Raw genomic sequence first — 25883 nt, 5'->3', positions numbered from 1 at the left:
AAGGCGGTGAAGGCAACATAACTGGATTCCGTGGAAGGCATCTCCAATGATTTAACAAAATTTTCATAACTCTCCACCATGGGAACAATATTAGTAAAAGAAGGGAGAGGTGAAATAGATAGTTGTGTAGTAGAAAAAGTGGAGAAAGCATAGCCAATTCCATGCAAATACCAGTGTATTTTGTCGAGATCATCCACTGGTCGGCCCATGGCAGCGAGCTGGTCACAAACAAATTTGAACTCGCGAGAGTATTCAACCATTGTCCAAGCATCTTTCCTCATGTGCTGCAGTTCATATTTGAGGCGCAGCTCCCAAGATTTTGAACAATGACTAAAGGTTGTCTCTAGAGTACACCATACGTCATGCAAAGTGGTCAAGCCAACAACAGCAAACAGAGCTTCTTCCGTCAATGAAGAGAGGAGAAGGTTGAGAACAAGCTGATCGGTCTGCTGCCATTCAACAAATTTTGGATTTTCAGTGGTAGAGTCATTGGAACTAATAGTGGCAAAGGGAGGTGTGAGGGAGCCATCAACATAGCTGAGAGGATTTTGGCACTGCAATAGGGGCAGCACTTGACTGCGTCAGAGGAGGTAGTTGGAGGAAGATAGCTTGATGGTGAGGAGGTGGACCATGGTGTTGAAAGATAGAGTAGTCGACGGGGTTACGGAGGCCATGAGGATCGATGGATATGAGTCCTAGATGACTACTGATACCATGACAAGGTTTGAAAAACCACCGCAGATTGCTTGTGGTACTCGTATATCATTATATAGAATATTTACACCCAGTTACAACAAATCTTACAGAAAAAATACAAGGTAATATTTCCATCTAAGCTATTGTCTAAAATCAAGGGATTGCCTAGAATTATGGGATTGGAGAAACAACGTTATTTACAACATGATTTGAGGAGGATCTTGTGGATCCTTCTATAATCGTAATAATATTCCATGTTGGAGGTGGAGGATTTCGGTTTCATATGGCTAGTATTCCTGACCACTTTGGTTTGGTCTTCTGAGGGGACAACATAGAGGGTTTACGGTGTGAGTCGGTCAGGGAGTCTTGCTCTTGGAGATGGAGTTTAGTTTGCTGTTTGGGGTGCTCTCCCATGGGATAAAAGAACTCTATTTTATCCATGAAAAATAGAGGATTTTTTGGGGATACATGCTAAGCTGCATGGAGGGGATAAAGTGTTTTCTGGGGTGGAGCCCAGTCGTAGCTCATGGTGGATGTTCCCATGGATGGTGGTTGGAGTTCAGGTGACGCAGAGTCAAACGGTTTCTTGGTTGTTTTTTCATTTGTTTCATTTTTGTTAGCTCTGTTTTGGTTATGGATGTCTCTAAATAAGCTTCAGGTGGCTCTAGGCATGGTTGTTATACAAATATATGGAGGTTGTTCGTCTCTAGGTTTCGTCTATGCCTACCCAAAATGGAAGTTGTCCCCATTGGAGGTTATCGGAAATAGGAGATGATGTCCATGGTTTTTCGATAATGGGAGAGGTTGATGGCGACGGGGCTGGATACCTGGACTGGGAGGAGGGGGATGCTTGATGAGAAGCTTGTTGTGCAGTTAGTGGGCATGGGTAGCAGTATACCAAAGCAGACAAGGGACAAGCATACAGCATGCACATACAACGTGGGCAGTTAGTAGAGAGCACAGTGCTTTTTTCATTTTTTGTCTTTTCAATTAGGATTATGTCAGTGGTGTTTTAATTGTTATGATATGTCTGTTAGGTTAATAAGAATAAATTGAAATAGGCAATTATCTTTCCTCTTTTAGAGGAATAGGATAGTGAGTCTCTATCATTCTTTGGGGGATGAGAGTGGAAAATCTCCCTCCTCCTTTGGAGGGTGGAGGTGAAATGAGTTGTTTTCTCATAGACAAATCGCGATAAATATCTCTATTTTTACAAAATCTCGCATCTCAGAAAGGCTATGTCATTAGAGAGTTTTTAAATTTTTTAGACAGTGTCTGGCACAATAAAAGTTGTGTGCATGAGAGCTTATAACTAATGAGTAATTGGCTTGTAATCAAGGTTTGTACATGGACTTATTAGTTATAACTATAACTTCTTTTGTTCATGACTTAAATTGAAATCTATTTTAAAAAGAAAAATTAAAGATATAATTATATAAATATATGTTTATATTTAGCTACATAAATAAATAAATCAATGTCAATACTTTAAAGGAACGTCCCATCATCGAATCACTCCCTTAGATGTGTATGGCTTTATTAATTTTCTAGTTTTTCTTTAAGTAATGATGATGATGTAGGATTTTTTTAATATTTTATATTAATTATTTTAAAATAAAAGTATTTATGTAAAATATTATTATTTTTATAAATTATTTAATAAAAATATTGTTTATTTAAAATATAATTATATAAAAAATTGTACGTTTACATTCCCCTTTTCTTTAAGTCCTTCCCAAGTCAATTTTATCCTTCAACGCTCTCATTCGACAGATCATAACCCACACTGCCTCAGTCGCTGCAATCACAGAATTCACCTAAAACGTCCACTTCAGAGTCCGAAACTTCCAGTGACTGACTTCACACGTCTCCACTATCCCAATTCGAAGAAGAGTCACACTCGGCTTTCCACTATCCCCCAATCGAAGAAGAGTCACACTCGAGGGATTCATAAATAGATAAAGTTTAAAGGTACAGAGAAAGAGTTATCAAACATAGTATCCAAGTAAAAGAAGTAAAGGCAATGGCTTTCTCGCCGGTAATGTCGTCCGGACCTCATCTCTACCTGCCAAGAAGAATACCCACAAACCTCAAAGCACCTCCGATTCGCTGCTCGTCGTCTTCTTCTCTGGTTTCCACCCAGTTCGATCTGAAGGGATATTGGACGACCTTGATTGGCGAGATAAACCAGAGTCTGGAGGAGGCGATTCGGGTGCAGTACCCGGAGAAAATCTACGAGGCCATGCGGCACTCGGTCCTATCAAAGGGGGCCAAGCGAGCTCCACCCGTCATGTGCGTCGCCGCCTGCGAGCTCTTCGGCGGCAACCGCCTTGTCGCCTTCCCCACCGCCTGCGCCCTCGAAATGGTTCTGCGTTTCGCTTACCCTTTCCCTTCATTTTTAAATTCCATACTCGCTCATTTTACAGTTTTTAGACGAGTACTTGATCGACTCTGTTTGGGAAGGTTATTTGTAAAGAGAAAAGATACTTGCAGCGTTAACGTATACCCGCTTACGATCCCTTTAAAAAAATAATAATAATAAATACGGCACTTATGTGAAAAAATAATAATAATAATAATAATATATTTTACTTTTTTCAAAACTATTGTACTTCACAACTGTAATAAAATTACTCTTTTTGTAAATGTGAATGGGAAAATTCTCTTCTTGGCCATTGCACCATTAGGTATCATTTAATTTGAAACGTAAATTTTAATCATACCAATCAAACAAGAAACGATAGTTGCAAATATAGAATGGTTAACCACCGCATATTTTTTTTAAATAATAATAATAATAAATATAGAATTTATACGGAAAAAAAATAATTTTTTAGATTGATTCTACATTTTTTCAAAATAAATAGGCATTTGTATAAATCATGATTGAATATAACGTTACTCAATTTTAATAACATAATTTGATTTTAAAAGTAAATTTAAATATTTATAAAAAAAATCTAAATACTCAGATTCTTTCACATGATCTTTTGGTTTTTCAAAATTTAATGCTTGGCAAAACAAAAACAAAAAAAAAAAAAACAACAACAACAGACAAATTGAGAACCTGTACAATTTCTGAAAGGCAGTTTATTTCTAGTGTGAAAACCTGTACGATGAATCTTACTAGCACTCCCGTTGGTGCTATTGTTCATCGAGTCATTTCCGTTGGTTCTTAAACAGGTTCATGCAGCTTCACTGATCCACGATGACCTTCCCTGTATGGATGATGATCCTTCACGCCGAGGCCAACCCTCAAACCACACAATATATGGAGTTGATATGGCAATCCTGGCCGGGGACGCTCTCTTTCCACTCGGTTTTCGCCACATTGTCTCCCATACACCTGTTGACCTCGTGCCTGAAGCCCGTCTTCTTCGTGTGATTACAGAGATTGCCCAAGCTGTAGGGTCCACCGGCATGGCTGCTGGTCAGTTCCTTGACCTTGAGGGCAGTTCCAATTCTGTTGAATTCGTGCAAGAAAAGAAGTTTGGGGAAATGGGTGAGTGCTCTGCAGTGTGTGGAGGGCTACTAGCTGGTGCTGGAGATGACGAAATACGTAGATTGAGGAGTTATGGGAGAGCTGTAGGGATGTTGTATCAAGTTGTGGATGATGTTTTGGAAGAGAAGTCGAGGAAAATTGAGGAAGCTGGAGAGCCAAAGAAGGGGAAGAGTTATGTAGGAGTGTATGGAGTTGAGAAGGCAATGGAGGTGGCAGAGGAGCTTAGGGCCAAGGCCAAGAGGGAATTGGATGGGTTTGAGAAGTATGGTGAGAGTGTGGTACCTCTTTATAGCTTTGTGGATTATGCTGCTTACAGAGGTTTTAGTGTTGGTGATTGTTGAGAACTTGATGAATAGCAAAGAAAACTAAAAACAGAGGAAGGATTGTGTAATCTGATATGAATTAACTCGATACTTGATGATTAATACATGAAGGTCTATGTAATATTTATACTACACAGAGGAATAAATGTATATCAGAAATGTAACAGAAATAACTGTATTTTAAATCTTCTCCTTCTCTTTTTCTGCCTTTAGCTTTTCTTCTTTAGACTTCAACTCCATGCTGTCAATGTGAGAGGCTATACTCCAACACCCCCCTCAAGATGAGCATGTATATTGATAATGTTCATCTTGCGCAAATTATGATGGAAAGGCAGTGATCCGAGAGGCTTGGTAAATATATCTGCTAGTTGTAATCTTGAGGGAATATAGAAAAGCTTTATAACATTCTGCTGCAATTTCTCCCTAACAAGATGACAATCGATTTGAATATGTTTAGTCCTCTCATGTTGTACTGGATTAGTTGCAATAGACAAAGCTGATTTGCTGTTAGTGTAGAGCATTGTAGGCTGAGAGTGATCAACACTGAGATCTTGAAGGGCATATAATAACCACTGCACCTCACAGGTTGTGGCAGCAAGAGCCCAATATTCTGCTTCTGCAGATGATCTGCTAACTGTGGCTTGTTTCTTTGATTTCCATGAGATTAAAGAATCTCCTAGAAAAATTGCATATCCTGTAACACTTCTCCTGGTGTCTAAGCAACCTGCCCAATCACTATCAGAAAAGGCTTTTAATTGAAAATCTGAAGATGAAGAGAAGAACAATCCTTGTCCAGGTGTAGCTTTTAAGTATCTAAGCACACGCATAGCAGCTTGATAATGAGAAACTGCTGGTTTAGCAAGAAACTGGCTAAGGACTTGAACAGAATAGGCCAAGTCAGGCCTTGTAACTGTCAAATATAGTAGCCTGCCAATTAACCTTCTGTAACCCGAGGCATCTTCATAGAGATTAGGATCATCTGTACTAAGTTTAAGAGTAGATTCCATTGGAAATGCAGCTGGCTTGGAACCTGTGAGACCTGCATCTTGAAGTATATCCAAAGTATACTTTCTTTGACAGAGAGAGATGCCAGATTTTGATCTGGCTACTTCCAATCCTAGGAAGTACTTCAATTGCCCCAAGTCCTTGATTGTGAACTTATCATGCAGAAATATCTTGAGTTGCTGAATCTCAATTAGATTATCACTAGCTAGTAGAACATCATCTACATATACTAGTAAAGTAATGAAAAAAGTGGCAGTTTTCTTGATAAAAAGTGAGCAATCAGAATTGCCTTGAGTAAAGCCATATTGAAGAAGAGCTTGAGAGAGTTTGGCAAACCATTGTCGAGATGCCTGCTTCAAGCCATAAAGACTCTTTAACAGTTTACAAACTACATTGGGATGTTTAACATCCAAACCAGGGGGCACTTCCATGTAAACTTCTTCATTTAATTCACGATGTAAAAAGGCATTATTTACATCTAATTGGTGAATATACCATCCCTTAATAGCAGCAACAGCTAATAATAACCGAATTGAAGTAAGTTTTGCCACTGGGGAAAAAGTATCAAAGAAGTCTAATCCTTCTTGTTGAGTGTAGCCTTTGGCTACCAACCTTGCTTTATGTCTTTCTATGGTTCCATCAGCCTTGTATTTCACTTTAAAAACCCATTTACAACCTATGGTCTTTTTATTTTTAGGTAAAGTAACAAGTTCCCAGGTTTTATTTAACTCTAAAGCAGTGAGTTCATTTCTCATAGCAACTTGCCATTCATGAGATTTTGCAGCTTGTTGATATGTTTTGGATTCTTTGATAATAGAAATTGAAGCTAAGAAAGCTTTGTGTGAAGCTGAAAGTCTACTGACAGAAATAAAAGAGGATATAGGATAGGGATTACCTGTGTTAGAGGAACAACCAATGGAAGCAGATGAGTTGATTGCATGAGGAAACAATGAGGCAGTACCACAATAATAATCCTGCAAAAATTTTGGTGTTTGTTTAATCCTTGATGATTTTCTAACAGCAGGGATAGGATTTGCTAAGTCAGTTTGATGGTTGCTGTCAATATGAGATGAATCTGAACTTTCTAAGTCATTTTGGTGCATGCTGTCAATATGAGAGAAATCTGAACTTGCTAAGTCAGTATGATGGAAGCTGTCAATATGAGAGGAATCTGATTCATTAGGAATCAGTGATGTAATATTTTGATCAAAAGAGATAGGATTATTTATATGAGAGGAATTATATTGGAATTCTGAAGGAGGAAACAGAAAATTAGGTATGGTAGAATTAACTGGAAGACTTTTGAATGGAAAGTTGGTTTCATGGAACACAACATTTCTGGAAATGATGATTCTATTAGTGTTTAAGTCCATAAGTTTGTAACCTTTGATAGCAGAAGGATATCCTAAAAATAGACATTTTGTTGCTCTTGGATCAAACTTTTGTCTGTGACTAGTAATTGTAGATGCAAAGCATAAGCATCCAAAAATTTTTAAATGAGAAAGATTTGGTGATTTGTGAAATAACATTTCAAAAGGTGTTTTATTTTGGAGAAGAGGAGTTGGAATTCGATTTATGATATGGGCTGCAGTCAATACACAATCACTCCAAAAAATTAAAGGTAAGTTTGCTTGAAACATCAAAGCTCTAGCTGTGTTTAATAAGTGTTGATGTTTTCTTTCAACCACTCCATTTTGTTGTGGAGTTTCTACACAACTTCTTTGATGTACAATTCCATTGTCACCATAAAATTTTGTAAGGAAAAATTCTGAACCATTGTCTGTTCTTATGGTTTTTACAGAGGTATTGAACTGAGTTTTAACCATGTTACAAAAATTTGGTAGTAAAGATGAAACCTCAGATTTAGTTTTAAGCATATACACCCAAGTGCATCTTGTAAAATCATCTACTATAGTGAGAAAGAATTTAAAACCAGAATATGATATAGTAGCAAAAGGACCCCATATATCACAATGAATCAATTCAAATTCTTTATACTACACAGAGGAATAAATGTATATCAGAAATGTAACAGAAATAACTGTATTTTAAATCTTCTCCTTCTCTTTTTCTGCCTTTAGCTTTTCTTCTTTAGACTTCAACTCCATGCTGTCAATGTGAGAGGCTATACTCCAACAGTGATGCAAGTTAATGGAGTTTCAGCAGCTGATGTCTGGCATCGATGAGGACTACCCGATTTGTATCAGTAACCCAGCTGTGATTATATTGCTGATATCTGGTGGCCTGAGCTTCCTTTCTTTTTCTTCTTCTTCTTCTCCTCCTTTTCCTTTTTGGTTGAACTCTAGCTGCCATAAAACCTCAATTATTATTGCAACACAGCACATATTGTTCAGCCTAGAGAAACGGCTCATGGGCATGTATTATATAGTTAAATATATTGCATTTTCCCTATCAACTGCAGATTCATGAGAACAGGAAGCGGATTTCATAGCGTAGCGAGCCAATGAGTCTCAGAAGGATATCGTTTATATCTTGGATAAAATTTTTCCTTGGAACAATGTCTTTCAACTAGTCTATTAAAATCCCTAGAAGACGAAGTATTGTAGTAGGATGAATGGTATATAAGAAGTTAAGAACATGTTGTTATTTTTGTTATAAAAAATGTGAAGGAATTTATACTGTTAAACAAGAAAAAAAAAAAACACTTCAGATTAATCTTAGAGGCAGTTCAGTTGGTCAGACCTTAGATTTGCTCCCTAATAGTTACCACTTCGAGTCCCCTCATAGCCATTGGAGGTTTATTTGGCCGTTAAATTTAGGATTCCATGTGATTAGTTGAGGTGTGCACAAGTCAGTCCGAACACCATGGATTTCAAAAAAACAAAATACCCTGAGATTGTACCTATAAAAATCTGTCACGTGGGTAAGCACCAAGCATAGTCAAGGTCGGCACTAGGAATTAAGAGTACTCACAATGAATTTTGTAAAATTTATTGTTATGTAAAATTTAAATAAATGTTGTCTAAAAATTGCATCTAACGGATGCTATATTGTATTTCTATTTTACATTTCTGTACAATGTTGCCTCTAGATGTAGAAGTAACTGTACACAAATGTAAACATATTTTTATTTATTTTCTATCTCTTCTTATACTTTTTTTTTCAAATTAATCTCTCATTATACTTTTTTTTCTATAAAATATTAAAAGGTATAATATTAAAATGATACGAAAAAAAAATAGATAAATTGATATATAGTATATTATAAAAAGGAAAATTTTGTTCGTAACCATCCCCGCGCAACCATCGCGCACCAATCTAACGTGGCAAGTCAAAAGTCAGTCTTGACTTTTTAAATGAAACGGTGCGGTTTGAGGAATCAGTAAATAAGCGGTAAGCGAAAATTTTGAATTCATTAATATCAAAACTATTTTAATAAACATCTTCTTCCTTCCCCTTATCTCTTCCCTTCCCCTTCCTCTCCCCCTCCCGCACCCTTCCCTTTCTCCTTCTCCTTCCCCTTCCCCTTCCCTTTCATATATTTTCTTTAGATTTTTCTTCTCCTTCATCCATTCCAACACCCTTCACCTTCTCCTTCATCCATTCCGCACCATTCTCCCAAATCCCCTTCAGGAAAACCCTAACTCATCATATTTTGTCCATGCTCTGAGAGTTTTCGTCGTCCAGAAGCCCCATTGGTGGTAGCTTTGGTTGCTGCATCCGAACCCAGCGCTAGATTTCATGCATTTCGTAAGTTGTTGATTTCATGGTCCATAAAGGTTCATTTCTTCTTCTTTTTTTTGCAGTTTCTGTGAGACCCATCTGTTCAGAATAATTTGTCTATGTCATTTTGAATTCTAGCGTATCTATTGTGTGATCGTATATTATAATTTCTGCATTACAATTAAAATTAAAATCATGCATATTAGCTGCATTACAATAATTTCTGCATTACAATTATTTCTGATCGTATTTGAGATATAATGATGCCGGAAGAAAGAAAGGAAAGAAAGAGCTGATAGACTAATATGAGCTAAGCTACTGGAATCTTTGAAGTGGCTAGCTATTAAAGTTTAAAAAATCCCCTGATAATTTTTTTCTTTCCTGAAGTTTGTATGTTCTATATTTGTCTGTGAGTGTGTGGCAACTTTTTTAATTGCACTGAATAATTAATCTTCCCATGTGTCGTTTTTCCAGCCCAAAGGACTGGAAACTCAAGCTCATGTCCATCTCTCTCTTTCTCACGCACTGACATATATATGCACTAATTTTCTAATGGTAATATGTGGTGTGTTGAGAGTGAGGAAAGGATACTTAAAAAGACCAAGATCAGTACGTAGCTAGGTTGATATATAGTTTGACGAATGAGCTAAGAGTTGTCGTTGTGTATTTGAAGAGGTTTGTGTTGTTTCTTGGAGAGAGCAAATCATGCAAAGGTACTCCAATTTCGTCAATTGATAAGCTCCTTCCACTATTAACATTTCTAATTAAATTGAGGCGACTTGTTATTTATTATAAGTTCCTAGTATAGGTAGCTCTCAAATATTTCTCCGCATTCGGGCCATCGTGTTTTCAGTAGCAGCAAAAAAATATATATATTAATTGGTATATACTGATCATCTATATATAGACGCTTTCTGATGATCTAAATTCTTAGACAAAATATATATATGTATGCATGTGGATCGATGCATGCGTATGCAAACTAATTTGCTATGTCTCTTTCATTAAAGTACATCCATATAGTTGCATTAGTTCATGATCATATAGTCACATTATTAGTTGGACACGCACGTGAACTCAAAAGGGGATTAGATTGAGGTGTAATATTGATAAGAATCAGGTATATTGTAGTACTAGTACTACTACTTGTATTATCAGAGATCAGCTAGCTAGTACTTGTGACGCCCCCAAATTCCGTTTGGGATCGGACGGACATTTGAAGCGTCGAGACATGCAACACAAGGTTACTTGCCTCCGTTTATGACATATAAGATGCAATGTTCCTAATATGCATCTAACATTATGTAATATTCGCAGCGGATAATTTTTTTCTTTAGCAATACTATGTACCAAATTGAAAATATCCCAAATGCTTAAAACATACTTCATACATAAAGACCCATTGAGTAGATCACAACACTAGTCCAAAATGGTTATGATCCAAAAAATACTAAAGATGCAACTCCATTGTACAAGTAGTAATTTACGTTAACTACTATATTAACATTGATGTCGCACCGTCGCTTAGTCAATTGTGTCTAGTTGATCAGCTCCTGATTCTCCTTCAGGTCCTGTAACAAGATCTACCATTCGGGGGGAATGGTAGTTGGGACTACCAAAATGAGATTTGATTACAAATCTCAGTAAGTTAACAAAAAAACTTTCACACAAGCTAATGATGCATGCATGACAGTAAAAGCATAAATGCATAATCAAATTCATAAGTAATTAAAGCATAACTTGGCGTACAACATAGCATAATTTTCATAACTTAAATTGAAACATGAACTGAACTTGACTTGACATGAGCTTGATCTGAAACTTGACTTAGCATGAACTTGCTTTGAAACTTGAATTAACATGAAAAATACATACTCCACAGTTGTTGTGGCCCTATGTATTCTACGTGTAAATACATACTCCACAATTGTTGTGGCCCCATGTATTCTATACAAACTTGACTTAACATGAAAAATACATACTCCACAGTTGTTGTGGCCCCATGTATTCTACACAAACTTGACTTAACATGAAAAATACATACTCCACAGTTGTTGTGGCCCTATGTATTCTACGTGTAAATACATACTCCACAGTTGTTGTGGCCCCATGTATTCTACACATCACAATGCAGTTAAATACATACTCCACAGTTGTTGTGGCCTCATGTATTCTACACAAACTGAATGTATTCAAGATGAAACGTGACTGGAATACAAAAGGACTGGAGCCCTGACGTAACATAACGTGATTTGAACATAACTTGAATACATGACCAACTTGAGATAGAAACATTTCGTAACATGGCATAACATATAATAGACAACATATTTAACATGACATACTTGTAATGTACAGTAATACATGATAGAATATATTATGTAACAGAGAAAAATTGATGACAGAATAAATTCTGTATAATAGAAAATTACGTGATAACTTAGCATGGCATGACATATATGATAACATACATACATACACTGTAGTTCCTTTACTTAGCACACATACACAGTAGACTGCTAGTAAGTTAAAAGTTCACTTACCTCGATTTCCGCATTTCTTATAAAACTTCAAGTGCGACCACGAGGAACTGTAATTAATGATTCTAAAAGTTAGAACTAAATCACTAAATATTTGAAATATGGAAAATACTAACTTAAAGAGTAAAATTTTCATTTTACTCTCTACATGTGGGAAAATGACCGTTTTACCCATAACTTAAGGATTTTGCATACTAACTTCAAAAGTTTCTAAAATTTACATTCCTCATGTAAATTTTGTCCTAAACTTAAATATCAACTCAGAAAATTTAAAACAAAACACAACTATGAAGAACACACTATGGCCGAAACATCCATAGGCCATTTCCCTTGATTTTTATTGCAATTCCTTCCAACTTCAAAACTCATGCTTAAACCAAAATTTTGCAACAAACATCTTCCAATCCTAAGTTCAAAACCATACTTAAAACATCCATTTAGAAAAATCTAATAATCAACACCAAACTTTTTTGTAAAAAGATCCAAGCACTTGAATCACAAGTTTTGACCTTAAATCAAAACATATTCATAATATCATCCTAACATCAACCATGCTTTAAATCATCAAACTGAAGTCACCAAAATCACAAAATAACATTTGGAGTTTTTGGTTTTACACTTAGTCCAAAAACAGAAACTTTTTCCTCAACTAGTTTTGATAAATCTCTTGATCTATGACTTATAAATATATGATCTTCAAATCAAACCATTACATGGTTTAAAAAGATGTCCTAAAACATATATAAGCTTCTAATTCAAGATCACATGGTTAGAAATTAACCAAAACATAAATTTAGCCAAGAATATCCACACTTTGGATTATCTGAATATCTCTTTGCATAAAATTTCATATCTTTGAAACTAACATTAATTATCTTCAAAATAATAATATAACATGTATATAAGATGTTTATGATCCTCCAATAAAATTATCAAAGTCATTAGAATAGGTTTAGACCACCAAAGAGTTAAACTTTCTCAAAACAGAAACTGTTTTTCCTCTTCCAGTTTCTAAGTTTTTAAATCTAAGAAAATCTTTCATCAAAACCTTTAATCATGCAAAAATCCTCAACCAATAGTCATATATACATGTTAACAATACTCCATAAAAATTTCGCACCAATATCTATCCATTAGCTTGGTCAAAAACTCCAAACTATAACATATTCTCCAGTTTATCTCCTAGAATGACCTTTATATAGTTTACATAATATTTGACTGACCAAATGATCTTCAAATGGGGAAAATAAGATATCCATGTAAACTAGACTCAAAAAGGAACAACTTATATGAAGGAGACTTTATGATAAAACACTTACAACAGTTTCGAAATGGGCATGCAAAAGACCTCCTAAAAGCTGTCCGAGAGAGAGTGTTTGATATTCTTTCAATGGAAAGTGTAAATGAAGATAATTTCATGGAGAGAGGTGGCTGGAGATACTTATGGATGAGATATGGAAGAGATAAGGCTGGAGTTGAGAGTTGAGTGTAGTTTTCTCCTACCCAAAATATATATAAAAGATTATCTCATAATATTTTATCCAATAGTATCTACAAAAAATCAACTTAAGATATTTTTATCTAATAATATCTATAAAAATCAACTCAAAATATTTTTACCCAATAATATTCATGAAAATTACCTCAAGATATTTCCTTTTATGCAATAATATCTACAGTTTTGAACAGACATTCTGTCCGAAAATATGAAAAAATGTTATTGCGCCATAAGACTTTAAATAACCCTCCGAGTCTAATGGCACAAACCATAATACATTTTGACACTTCTAACTATCTCCAATAATCAAAAACACACTTCTGATACCATAATAAATAATAACACTAACTATGTAGTTAGACAAAAACCTATACGATTAATGGATTCGTGAAAACTTATGGGGTTTTCACGAAATTCCTAAAGTTAATAGAAATTTTACAATTGAATTTCTAGTGGGCTGTTACAGTACTCATTATATGTATGTATGTATGTATTTACATTTACAAATATTATATATATATATATATATATATCTTTGACGTGAATAGTTAATAATGTTGTCCCAAAATCTTGTCCATTAACAAGACCAGAGACGTCTTCTCTGAAGAAAGCAAGCAATTAATATCGTCTTAATTTGTCACACTTCCCACATTGAGATTTTTTCAGTATGTTTTTTGCTCATATTTTTGCTGCCCATTAAGCTGCAACTTATAACTGTATATATACTCACTTACATGAATGTGGATAATTTTTGTTGATCTCTCATGAATGCTTTTCTGCATCAAATCAGCTCCCAGCTGCAGCTAGTTATATGTAGTTAACGCAACGCATAAGATTTGAAGATCATCATATGCTTTTGTGCTTTTGGGATCCATTGTTATTATGGAGCTACTAATTAAAAATACAGAGTGTATTTAAAAATATTTTACTAGAAAATAAACGAGTCACTCATGACTCACTGGGGTGTATCATGTGTTGACTCGTTTCACATGCAAGCCCTGGGGTAGTTTATGCTTCAAATTTGTAGCATTCATAGCTCATACAAATATATATATACACAATGTTGCAAATAAATCTGTTTAAAAATCACACAAGATACACAATATTATAAATGGTAATTAATGGAATTCGTGGAATTCCATTAATATAATGGTACGAAAATAAACTGACCCAAGTAATCAAGTCAGCTCTTTTATTATTGGCACATGTATATCATATCAAAATACAGTGACATAATTTTACATATGTCCACACAGCAGACCTCATAAAGCCAAGGCCCACTCATTGTGTTTGCTTTTAGTTGATAGGATGTCAACAGCAACTTCTTCATCTTCTCTTGGTAACCGTACTTTGGTGAACAACCCAATATGCACTTGTGGCCAACCCGCTTCACTTAGAACTTCAACTACGATGACAAATCCGGGACGATCATTCTTTGGGTGTCCAAAGTATAATAAACAGGTGGAAAGTTAAATAAAAACAAGTTTGTATTTTTTTATAGAGCATGTGGTTTGTTTCTTTGATTTACATACTTAATTTTTTGGTTTTATCAGGGATTACCACATTGCAACTACTTCAAATGGGCAGATATCAGTGAGGAAATAGAAATAGAACGTATGAAGATCGAAATTCTGAGGTTAAGAAATGAGCAAGAGCTTCGAAGAAGAGAGGAAGAGATTTTGAAGAGGGAGTTGGAAGTCCACAATGATCGACTGGATATTCAAAAGCAACGAGCAGACATCCGACATGAACGCACACTTCTTCGTATCTATTGTGTGATTTTAATTTTAATTTTATTGTACTTCGTACGATCATAGTGAATACCCACTGATCAAGGCAGCTTGATATAGATATTAATGTAGTTGGACAAAAGCTCAGAAAATGTATATATTAGATCCATGTGTATGCAGTCACCATAGTGACCTTAGTATGTTGTAACCTTCTGAATGTAGCTAGGAACTGGATTTTGTAACTGGAGTTACAGATTAGCTGTCCAAATTTGTATGTATCGTGGTTTATTTATATATAGCAGTGTTCGAAAGATTTGCAGAGACTAATCTGCCTTGTTCTTGCTGCATGTTTTTCAGACAGTGGTTTATTATCTTGTTGTATTGTTGTTTTATATGTTGAAACATCTATTAGGTGTTAAAAATGGTAGGTATATTTCAGACAATGGTGTGGGTGATTGAGAACTTGGCAAGTACCCAAACCTCTATGTCGTTGAGAACTGAGGTGTTGACAAGATAATTGGAAATAAATATTTGAGCTTAATGATTAGAACTGAGGTCACTCGGCCCCATTTTCCAACTGAAGCAGAGCTCCTCCACGTAATCAATGATGTATATTTCAGGCAATGGGACCATTGACTTCCCTTAGTTACAGATTTAGTAACCATCTATTTTTAGTTTAAAGCGTCTGCTTGTAATTTAAAGCATAGTTTTGATGGCATGATTAAGACTTGAATATTTATACAAGAAGTGCTACAAGCTTCCATCTAGGATCCCATCATTTTTGTATCAAACTTCATATATTCTTTTTACAAAAAATTGTATCTCCCGTATGTATCAACCATTATATACATATAAATATATACTCATGGCAGTCTCCAAACCTAACATCCAATCCTAGAAACCTTTAATACATACATTCTTGTTGACCAAAAACTACTTTTCAGATATGTACGTATATACACAAAAACAGAGCATTCAAGGCCCGATGCATCTTCATCAACTGGAATTTCAAATCAATCTTCTTGGTTGACCAAATAAACATGGGGAATTGATAAATTCAGAATATTTATGATACAAACTCCTGCAAAGCACAAAACACCATGGTAAGCAAGAAAATAAATATCCACTGGAAGTAGGCAAGCAAAGCATAAAACACCATGGGGAAAATGCTATTCAATAACCAATTCCACACAAAATAGGCCAACCCAGCCCTTCCACGCCATAGCCAAATACTGAAACAGACCCACAAAAAAAACCAACACTACAACAAAATATTCCGCCCACTTTTCACCAACTATAGTAGTCTTTATAACCATGTCTGTTTCCCAGACAACGATTCCAATTGGATTCCATCTACCCCAATATGTACCTGTGAACCATTAAATAATGGTTAAAAAAATATCCACATGTAACTATATAAGCCAAATTAAAGAGAGTGACCAAGTTAAGAAAGTTACACTTTCTTGAATCTCACTCATTGCAAAACCAAACTGGGTTCCACCATATTCCAACACCTCTGTAGTATTTTGTGGTTGCTAATAATAGATACAAACAAGTAGATTATTTTATAATAAAGACATCAATAAATCAATGGCTGCAAACAATAGAAAAGGGAAAAAAAACTAGATTACTTTAGAGCACCACCTTACACTCTAAAAATGCATGAGGCTATAAATATCTAAAAAAGTATGATACCTGAATGTGAATTACCTCTTCAGTCCCAATATCTACATGTCCAAATAAATTTCTGCATGTTTCTCCTACATGCGGCTATAAATCATTAAAAATAAGTTTAGTATAACAAACAATTGACCAACATAGATAAAACTGCAATTATCAACATGGAGTATTGACTCGACCTGTTTACGTTTTCTCTGTTGAGTAGCCTTCTTCGTTGTCAGTCTAACCCGCTCAATCATTGATTTCTTCCTGAGAAATGGTGGTCTGCCTTTCCCTCTCACTTGAAGGGGACTCAGTACTTTTTTTGAACTCCCCTCTATGGTGGTATTGACAGGTGTAACTGCAACGTTGGAAAAAGTTTGAAGGGGCAACTTGTTGGTGAGGTAGCCGAGGTTCATTTCATGTAACTTATGTATCATATCCTCGGCATTCTTATCAGATGACGCTGCATTTGTGGCAACCTCGTAGCATACCTTCATGATACGTGAATATCTACTCACTTTTGGCCTCGCATCAACTGAGTCATAAGAACTTCGAATAAGAGTGTATGTCCGTTTAATGTCCTTTCTCCATCGATCTAATATGTATTTTTCTGGCACTTTTTTCACTTTGTTAACTCTCATAATAGCCAATACATGTCGACACAATATCCCTCTCATTTCAAACAGTGCGCATGAACACTTCACATCACATTCAGCCTCATTGAAGTACACTGTTTGGGTCACCTCTTTGATGAAATCATCAACAGCAACTTCATCTTCTACATGATACGTTGCGATTACACCATCTTTTCGATGTAGACTTGGAAGAACACCAACCATCCCGATTATCTCTTTTTGAACTTCTCTAAATTTAGCATTAGTGTATATGTTCTGAAATATCTTTTCAAGTGGAGAGATCGAGACGACGGGAATTGTGACGTAGAATGAATGTAAGTCCGCCCCATTTTCATTTTCAACCTTCTTTCGCAATGCATTATCAAATTGATCGACAAACTCTTTTAAGTTTGTCCTTGAGTGTACGTAGCCATCAAAGAAAGCATTCATGCTCTCGCTTCGTTGTGTTGTACTCATCCCAGCCCAAAAGATTTCTTTCAAGAATACTGGTACCCAAAACTCACGCTCATCATATAAACTATGCAACCAAGCATTTTTTTGCAAATTGTAAGTGGTAATTAACACATTCCAACTATTTTCAAACTCCCCTATGGTTTGAGAGTCATACACACACTTCATCAAACTAGTTTTCAACCCAGTTTTGTAGGCATGATGGGAACCAAGTTTCTCAGGTACTTTTTTAAGAATATGCCACAAACAATATCTGTGTCGTGTATTGGGGAAGACAAGAGCAATTGCATTCTTCATAGCTCTATCTTGATCTGTGATAATGGCCTTTGGCGCTTCCCCATCCATACAGTTTAGCCAAGTCTGAAACAGCCATGCAAATGTTTCCGTATCCTCGTTAGAAATCAATCCTGCCCCCAGAAGGATTAACTGACCATGGTGGTTTACACCAACAAACGGTGCAAACGGCATTCCATACCTATTTGTCAGGTATGTGGTGTCAAATGTCACAACATCACCCCAATATTTATAGGCTACCCTGCTCCGTGCATCTACCCAGAAGACATTCTTCAACCTTCCATCATCATCGTGGTCGATGTCTGAAAAGAATCTATCATTTTTGTACTGCATCCTAGCAAAATACTGACGAAGGGCTTCAGCGCCACATTTCCCAAGTCGAAGGTGGCGTGCCTTATCAATATAATTTCTGCAATCTTTCTCACTGAAAGGCAAGTTCTCAAACCCACCCGCTTCTTGCACAAGTGCTGCAAAACTCTTGTTTAGTCTAATGCCAGCTTGATCATTTGTATCTAATACTCTCTTAACAGACTCGCTCACTTCTCTATTACAGCGAAAGAATCTCGACTTCTGTGGACTTACGCTGTGATTGTGGGAATTGTGAACACTCAACAACTTGAAAACTCCATCCATGAACGTAACATTTATCTTTGTCTTACAGTCAGTCTTTGACATCGGACGCGGCCTCGCAACATTTGTCGTACGCTTCCTTGCCTTCCCACCACGAGAACAACAAAGCGTGATATATCTGAGGCTCCCATCCTCAAACCTATGACTCCTTTGAGTCATTATCCCAAAACCGCATTGTTTCCCATAACCTTTATAATATGCCACTAACTCGTCTTGAGATTTGAATACCATCCCCACCTTCGGCTCCTCAATGATATCGACCCCCTCATTATGCATTGTATTTTCTATCTCGGCCTCATTGTTATCTTCGGATTCAGAGGATGTAGAGAATATTTCAACCTCCCTCGAGTCAGGTGTGGGCTCTTGAATTTCTTCAACACGGCTGGAGCTTGCAGATGGAGTACCAATCAAAGAGGGGGGAGCTGATGATTGAAATTCTGGCATAAGGTTTTCCTACAGTTTATAACAATAAAAACCAATATTTAAATCAATATAAACATTTTTATAAGTACACACCCTAGTTCGAAAAATATAGTTCGAAAAATATATTCATCACCTGACAAGTCCATGACGATAGGTTGGCATTAGGACAAGGTAAGAAAGGTGGTAACAGAGCATGTGGCATTGGTGCATGGCCCCCATGCATATAACTTGAGAAATCTGGATAAAATGATATTGGTATGACCTAACATATAGATCAATAATGAAAATTAAGTAAAGATGTAGTAATAAATATAAACATTAGTGTCAAATTAATATTTAAAGTACCTGGGTTGTTGGATTGGTAGATGCATTTGTGGTAGGAGATGTTGACAAATATGTATAAAATGGTCTCGGTATCACCTAAGATGTCAACAACCATGTCATGATAATGAGTAAAAAAACTGAAAGAGGTGAGAAACTCCACATACCTGAGTTGATGGATTCATTGATGGATTAGTGGCAAGAGGCGTTATAGGAGATGCATGCTCTTTCCCTTTTCCTTTCTCCATCTACATGGTATTTACTTGTATTTTAGAACAAATCATAACTTTTAAGAGTGACAAAAAATATGTAAAAAAAGCAACTCAATTAAATGAAATTACTCACATGATATATAACATCAAGAAAGAAAACGACTTTAATAAGTTAGAACATGCATTTCAGTTTTTTTTTTTTTTTCCAACTGATTATTACCACTCGATTCAGCCCAAAAGCATTTGAGCTATGCTACATTCAGACCCACCAGTTGGTAGATTCGAGTTTAGGTAGACTAATGAGTATCATCAACATGGGCCATTCATATTACATAGACACACATTGGAAGTCTGTCCTAAATGAAATCATTACCAATTCCGCAAGGAATTTCCTCGTGTAGCTTACTCTGAATATTAAAAAATAATGGAAGGGGCAGCTAATTAATGTATAAGACTGTTTAAACCCCACTGGACATTTTTCCTTGAAAAACTCTGCCCACTTAATTGAGGAATGATTGTCTACAGATATCACTTGGAAGAATGTGAAAGACTACTGTAGGCAAGAGCCTTCAAACTTCTAAAGCCTACATCTTAGAAAATTACCTGAGTTGTCTGATAGATGTAGAAACCATGGGCATTGGTTTTATCTTATATGGAATACCTAAGTATATATAATCACCAGTCTAGTATCTAGTAAAACAATGCTCATCACAATCCAATTTAACAAAACCATAGTGGTTGGAATACAACATCTCTCTAACCAGTACATTTTATTGGACATGGGAGGGATCATTTTTCTTTTGTTTTTCATGCCATAAAGAAAGGTGGGTTGTCAAGTTCCCACCCATTAGCTAACTGTGTAGTCTGTAGTGTTTGTTTTTCACTCTACTCGACCTTCTTAACTATTCTCTTGACAATAACTTTGATAAAAGCATCAAATATCGATTAGGAATAGTTGACAAAAATATTAAAACAACTATTTCTTCATACTTATATTGTACTGTAATGAATTATTGACCAATCAAATTCTGAACCAAAAAAAAAAAATAGTGGAAGAATCATCATTTGCCTAAAAATAACGACTTTATTTAAATCACATTCAAAATATGCATTTTTGAGAATATTTCATCGACATTAAAACTTAACGAAATTTTAAATATATTTATTTCGAGCTAAGACTACTTAATAGAGATATATTGTAGGAAACAAACACTACCTCAGAACCATTCGTTCATGAAGTCGGGTCCAACATCCGGTTATATCTGTTAATGACTTTATCTAGTATAAACAAAAGCAAATGCATTCAATGGATTGCTGGATACAAAAAAAGATAAATCTAGATATCCTTAAATACTTGATACACAAATATTTACTCACTTAGAAATCAGCAAACACTACCTGAGACCGTATGAAGCAGAGGATAATGTCGTGTGCAGAGGACTTGGTCGGTGTAGAGCAAACCGGCCAACAGGTAGAGGAAGAGATTTGGGGGAGATGAAGGAAAAAAAAAAAAAAACAAGCAGTTCTGCGTCAACGAGAAATCAAAAAAACCACCAAAATGGATTCGGCGTCCAGAAGAAGGAACCAGAGATGAAAAGCAGAAAAGATGTACGGGTTATGTCTTTCTATTTCGATTTCCCTCCATTTTTTTTTTTTACACTAACCATCTGATAATGCCACCTCAGCGTTGGGTGCGCAATGGTTACGCACTATTGTTGTACGTAGCACTATTGTTATAAAAATCAGTATATAAAATAGAAAAAGTGAAATTTGATAATATATTTCGAAAGATAGGAAGAAAATTCTATTGGGAGTGATCTAACATGCGACGCAGTAGCGATAGGCAAGACGTTGACCGTGAGATCCTACAGCCAAACGGTCCGAGAATTCCATGGGGACCAGCGAGCACCCGGAGAAGAGCCTGGAGCTCCTGCCACCGGCACTACTCGCCACCATCATGACGAAACTCGACGTGGGATCGATCTGCTGCGCCGCGTCCACGTGTACCGCCTTCAGGGCCTGCGCCTCTCAGATCCTCTCCTTCCTACCCACCTTCCACCTCCTCGTAAGTACTTCCTCTCTCGTTATACCTCCTTAGAAAACCCTTTGACTCCATTTGGATGCCAGGAATTTGATGGAAATGGAGAAAAGATTTAGAATTTTGGCTTCTAACATTAAAAGCCAAAAAATTACAACAAAATTTTACTCGGTGCTGAGAAACGGAAAGAAAGATTAAAAAACTTAAAAACTTTTCGATTTTGTTATTTTTCTCTTTACTTATCAAAAAAAATTTTGTTATTTTTCTCTTACCTTTCCCTTTTCATTTAATTTTCGGTATTTTTTTCTGGTGGGTTTCTGTTGCAGGATGTTGCTCCTTCAGTGGATTTGCTGCGGCCTTTGTTGCAGCCGCCAAACCCTCACCTGAAGAACTTGAAAATTGACTGCGATCGCCTTAACGATTCGGCAATCGAGCTCTTGCTTCGTCCTCCATTGCACGAGCTTTGCCTGCACAATTGCTCCGGTTTTAGCGGGAAACTGCTTTCTGAGATCGGCAGGCGATGCCCGGATCTAAGGTTTTCTCTCTCTATTTTTGGTGCTTGAAGCGTAGCTGTAGGATTCTAATCTGTTGCATCGCTTTTGAGTCGTATGGTTGAGATGAAGAATCGTATCTATTTAATAAAAAACTAATTGTTAACACTTTCAGAGTGGACTTAGCCAAAAAGAAAAACTTGAAGATAGCATATACGTGATCATTGGATTTATAATGGCATGGTTTGACTTGTTCCCTAATTTTAGCGGTGGGGTTATTAGCTTTGGGTTTTTAATTTCTTCAGGTCTCTCTGCTTGGGTTCAGTGGCCGAAAAAGGAGGGCAGACGATTGATATTTCTGATCTGAAGGATTTGCTCTGCGGTTGCACTCAGCTAGAAGTAAGGCTTAACTGGAAGAGTAATTAATGGAGAACACTTAATATATGTTGAAAAAAGAGAATGTCCGAGTGTAATGACCACGTTCAAGCTAATCCGGTCTTATATAAGTAAAGTTTTCATGAAATATCCATAGTTAATCAAGATTAGAAATGTGAAAAAAATAATAATAATAATATTTCGGGTATAATATTCATCCAGAACATGCAAGTATAATAATATTAACACCAAAAGCAAAGGTGTAGTCGATAAACAGAAATATTGAATAAATTACACATAAAACTGTGAAGATAAAAGGTTTTTTTTTCAGATCGAAGTAACATGTGATCAGCAGTATTATTCATAAATACAGTTCTATGTATTTTAGCTTGTTGCCTCGGTTCCTGTGATCGTTGTTAGATCCCTCCTTTATTTTGATCAATATTGTCCTGTGAATAAGGGTGAAGTTTGTAAGTGACTACCATTTGGTTATTGACCTGATTAAAATATCAAATACAGTACTGGGTCTTTTGATAATATTATTGTTCAATTTGTAATGCATTGGATAATATGGTTACTCATTTAGTAACTTTTTTATTTCATATTGACTTGTGATGGTTACTTATCATATCCGTTTAACTTTTTATTCTTCCATATTGGCTTGTGTTCAGAAGTTTGCACTTGCCATTGTCTTGCTTGAAAGGCATATTGTTCGTTCTTGGCCATTTGGTATTTTGGGGCCACCCTGATTAATAATGGAAAGTGTAGTTCGTATCTTCATGCATTGCAGCATTTAGGACAATGCCATATGCTGAAGTTTTTTGTAGATACTATGTGGGTCTTGCAGGCAGCTTAATTAGAGAAACTCAATCTATCTTTCCAGAATTCTTTCCAGATGTACAGTTGTCTGATTTCATAAATGTTTCCATGCCATTTTATAATTTTCTCGTGTGTCTCGTCTCATTTTTATTGCAATCTTTTCGTAGGCACTGATCCTGATGTTTGATGTTTCGTTATTTCTTCATCATAATTTTGCTCGAGTTTGGGCTTTGGCATCTGAAAAACTCACTTCTCTTGAGATCGAGTACATTCCTTCAGAAACAGTGATTGAGATGGTTAGCCCAAATTTGGGACCCCATCAGTCAAATCATGTTCGACCATCCATATTGTCAAACATTCAGAAATTGTGCCTATCAGTAGACTATATAACCGACGCTATGGTTGGTACAATATCTCGAGGTCTAGTCTCCTTGACCCATTTGGATCTTTCAGATGCACCATTAATTGAACCAGAAATCGCACTTGACTTGACCAACTATGGCCTTCAACAACTCAATCAATATGGGAAATTGAGACATCTCTCATTGGTCCGACGCCTGGAGTTCATCGTTACCAATTTTAGACGAGTCAACGATCTTGGAGTCCTCTTCATGGCTGATAAATGTGCAAAGATGGAAAGCATATGTCTTGGTGGCTTTTGTCGAGTTACTGACACAGGTTTCAAAACAATCTTGCATTCATGCTCTAGGCTACACAAGCTTCAGGTGTCTCTGGGGACCCAGTTAACTGATCTAGTTTTTCATGATATCTCTGCAACTTCCCTTTCTTTGACACATGTTAGCTTGATATTTTGCAATCTTCTAACCAATCGGGCAGTCATGAATTTGGTATCCAACAAGGATCTTAGAATTCTTGACCTGAGAAATTGCAAAAACCTTGGGGATGAAGCACTTCGAGCCATCAGCACTCTTCCTCAATTGAAGACTTTGCGGTTGGATGGCTCAGATATAAGTGATATGGGATTGACATATTTAAGACCAGGGGTTATTGGTTCACTTGTTAGATTGTCCATTCGAGGTTGCAGGCGACTCACTGATAAATGCATTTCAGCATTATTTGATGGTTCTTGTAAGATGAAGTTGCGAGAATTGGACCTATCAAATATTCCTAACCTTTCTGATAACGGAATTTTGCTACTGGCAAGAAGTCGGGTTCCATTCTCTGAACTCCGAATGCAGTTTTGCCCACTCATCGGTGACAAAGCTGTCATGGCATTGGCCTCGATGCAGGTTTATGAGGACCGATGGCATGGTAGTAGCTTGAGGTTGCTGGATCTATATAAATGTGATGGCATCACAGAACTTGCATTCCGTTGGTTGAAGAAACCGTACTTTCCAAGGCTGAGATGGCTGGGCGTCAGGGGAAGTCTTAATAGGAATTTGGTAGATGCTTTAGCTAGGAATAGACCATATTTGCATGTGGAATGCCATGGTGGCAAGTTGGGGGTTAATCGATGGGATTGCACCGATGGTTCACAGGTGCTTGACTATGATGAGGCACATGACTATGAGGAGGTGGACGAACTCGAACAGTGGCTTCTCGAAGGCGAGATTGAGCATGATGATGAAGAGATGGGGGATGATGAAGAGATGGGGGATGCTGAGAACAATGCTGAACCAATGGAATAATGTGCGCAATAACGTTCCAATGTTTATTTATACATGCCTGTGAAACAATTGCTTGCTAGTGTCGATATGGGATAGCTGTAACTCTTATATCATGAACTTGTGGTTAGAGTTCAGAAAATTCGATTTCCTCACTCGATTTCATCAACCAATGCACTTTGGAAATGTCTGTTTTTTAAAGTTTGCTACTTAAATAAGTATAAACGAGTTTGTTTATTAATTCTTTTCTATGTAGTTCTTCTCAATGAACTCGACTTGGGTTTCACTTCTGGGTAATTATTTACATACGGACCACAATGTTTACTAGTTAAATTGATGTAACTTGATATGATATGTTAGATTATAAAATTATTTTTATTGTAAATTAAATTTAACATATCATTCGAAGTTATGCTAATTTATAATTGATTTTTTTAGAATCTTTTTACGACGGTAACACTTCTTACAAATATTTGCAAATATACTTACAAATAAATTATTTATGCATTAGAGCCATAAAGCAGTATCAAAAAGTAACAGATTGGACAATTAAAGGATGGCTAAAAACACACGCAAGACTCCTACTCCAGGAATTTGAAAGCTGGTCAGCAGTCAAAATACAACAATCCTATAATCTATGTGCACATTCTACTGCACAATAGACAGCTTTTAACAATTTGTACAGAAGCAACACCCTAATAAAAAATATTACTGGATTTTCATAATGAAAAAATCCTCCTTATAATTATTTTTAGGCTACATACTGAGTGTCTATATTAACTGTTATTATTAATGAAGTCTAATATCTGTCACTTGCTAAGAAAAAAAAAAAAGAATAAATAATTTATATGGGATCAATAACATTTGTAAAAATAAGTTAAATATATATATATATTTTACTAATTGATATAGAAAGCTTCCACGTCAATT

The 25883-nt window shown here is 36.2% G+C and overlaps 4 protein-coding genes across 4 annotated transcripts; 3 read left to right on the top strand and 1 right to left on the bottom strand.

The window, feature by feature from the left end:
* Positions 1-2486: 2486 nt before the first annotated feature.
* Positions 2487-5021, top strand: LOC122309413 (heterodimeric geranylgeranyl pyrophosphate synthase small subunit, chloroplastic-like). Its single transcript, XM_043122894.1, has 2 exons — positions 2487-3061; positions 3880-5021. The coding sequence occupies exons 1-2, from the start codon at positions 2720-2722 to the stop codon at positions 4537-4539; spliced, it is 1002 nt and encodes a 333-aa protein (XP_042978828.1). The 5' UTR covers positions 2487-2719; the 3' UTR covers positions 4540-5021.
* Positions 5022-14555: 9534 nt separating this feature from the next.
* On the top strand, positions 14556-15102 carry LOC122309124. Its single transcript, XM_043122487.1, has 2 exons — positions 14556-14709; positions 14802-15102. The coding sequence occupies exons 1-2, from the start codon at positions 14557-14559 to the stop codon at positions 15063-15065; spliced, it is 417 nt and encodes a 138-aa protein (XP_042978421.1). The 5' UTR covers position 14556; the 3' UTR covers positions 15066-15102.
* Positions 15103-16284: 1182 nt separating this feature from the next.
* Positions 16285-19641, bottom strand: LOC122310065 (protein FAR1-RELATED SEQUENCE 5-like). Its single transcript, XM_043123950.1, has 7 exons — positions 19561-19641; positions 19418-19492; positions 19206-19334; positions 16838-19102; positions 16674-16748; positions 16436-16513; positions 16285-16347 (listed from the first exon to the last, which is right to left on the bottom strand). Exons 1-7 carry the CDS (start codon positions 19639-19641, stop codon positions 16285-16287), a joined length of 2766 nt encoding a protein of 921 aa, XP_042979884.1.
* Positions 19642-21395: 1754 nt separating this feature from the next.
* On the top strand, positions 21396-25194 carry LOC122310575 (F-box/LRR-repeat protein 10-like). The gene is made up of 4 exons (XM_043124562.1): positions 21396-21670; positions 21970-22178; positions 22440-22533; positions 23496-25194. The coding sequence occupies exons 1-4, from the start codon at positions 21497-21499 to the stop codon at positions 24975-24977; spliced, it is 1959 nt and encodes a 652-aa protein (XP_042980496.1). The 5' UTR covers positions 21396-21496; the 3' UTR covers positions 24978-25194.
* Positions 25195-25883: the final 689 nt, after the last annotated feature.

Source organism: Carya illinoinensis, chromosome 5 (genome assembly GCF_018687715.1).
Source record: "Carya illinoinensis cultivar Pawnee chromosome 5, C.illinoinensisPawnee_v1, whole genome shotgun sequence".
Classification (NCBI taxonomy): domain Eukaryota; kingdom Viridiplantae; phylum Streptophyta; class Magnoliopsida; order Fagales; family Juglandaceae; genus Carya; species Carya illinoinensis.
Note: the sequence above shows the minus strand (reverse complement) of the source record. Positions and strands in the feature narration are given on the sequence as shown.

Coding starts and splice junctions, on each gene's coding strand:
- LOC122309413 (XM_043122894.1), top strand. CDS start 2,720: ATGGCTTTCTCGCCGGTAATGTCGTCCGGACCTCATCTCTACCTGCCA. Junction 3,062..3,879: donor CCGCCTGCGCCCTCGAAATG/GTTCTGCGTTTC, acceptor GTTCTTAAACAG/GTTCATGCAGCTTCACTGAT.
- LOC122310575 (XM_043124562.1), top strand. CDS start 21,497: ATGGGGACCAGCGAGCACCCGGAGAAGAGCCTGGAGCTCCTGCCACCG. Junction 22,179..22,439: donor AGGCGATGCCCGGATCTAAG/GTTTTCTCTCTC, acceptor TAATTTCTTCAG/GTCTCTCTGCTTGGGTTCAG. Junction 22,534..23,495: donor GCGGTTGCACTCAGCTAGAA/GTAAGGCTTAAC, acceptor ATCTTTTCGTAG/GCACTGATCCTGATGTTTGA.
- LOC122309124 (XM_043122487.1), top strand. CDS start 14,557: ATGTCAACAGCAACTTCTTCATCTTCTCTTGGTAACCGTACTTTGGTG. Junction 14,710..14,801: donor GTCCAAAGTATAATAAACAG/GTGGAAAGTTAA, acceptor TGGTTTTATCAG/GGATTACCACATTGCAACTA.
- LOC122310065 (XM_043123950.1), bottom strand. CDS start 19,641: ATGGAGAAAGGAAAAGGGAAAGAGCATGCATCTCCTATAACGCCTCTT. Junction 19,493..19,560: donor CAATGAATCCATCAACTCAG/GTATGTGGAGTT, acceptor TTGACATCTTAG/GTGATACCGAGACCATTTTA. Junction 19,103..19,205: donor TATCGTCATGGACTTGTCAG/GTGATGAATATA, acceptor TATAAACTGTAG/GAAAACCTTATGCCAGAATT.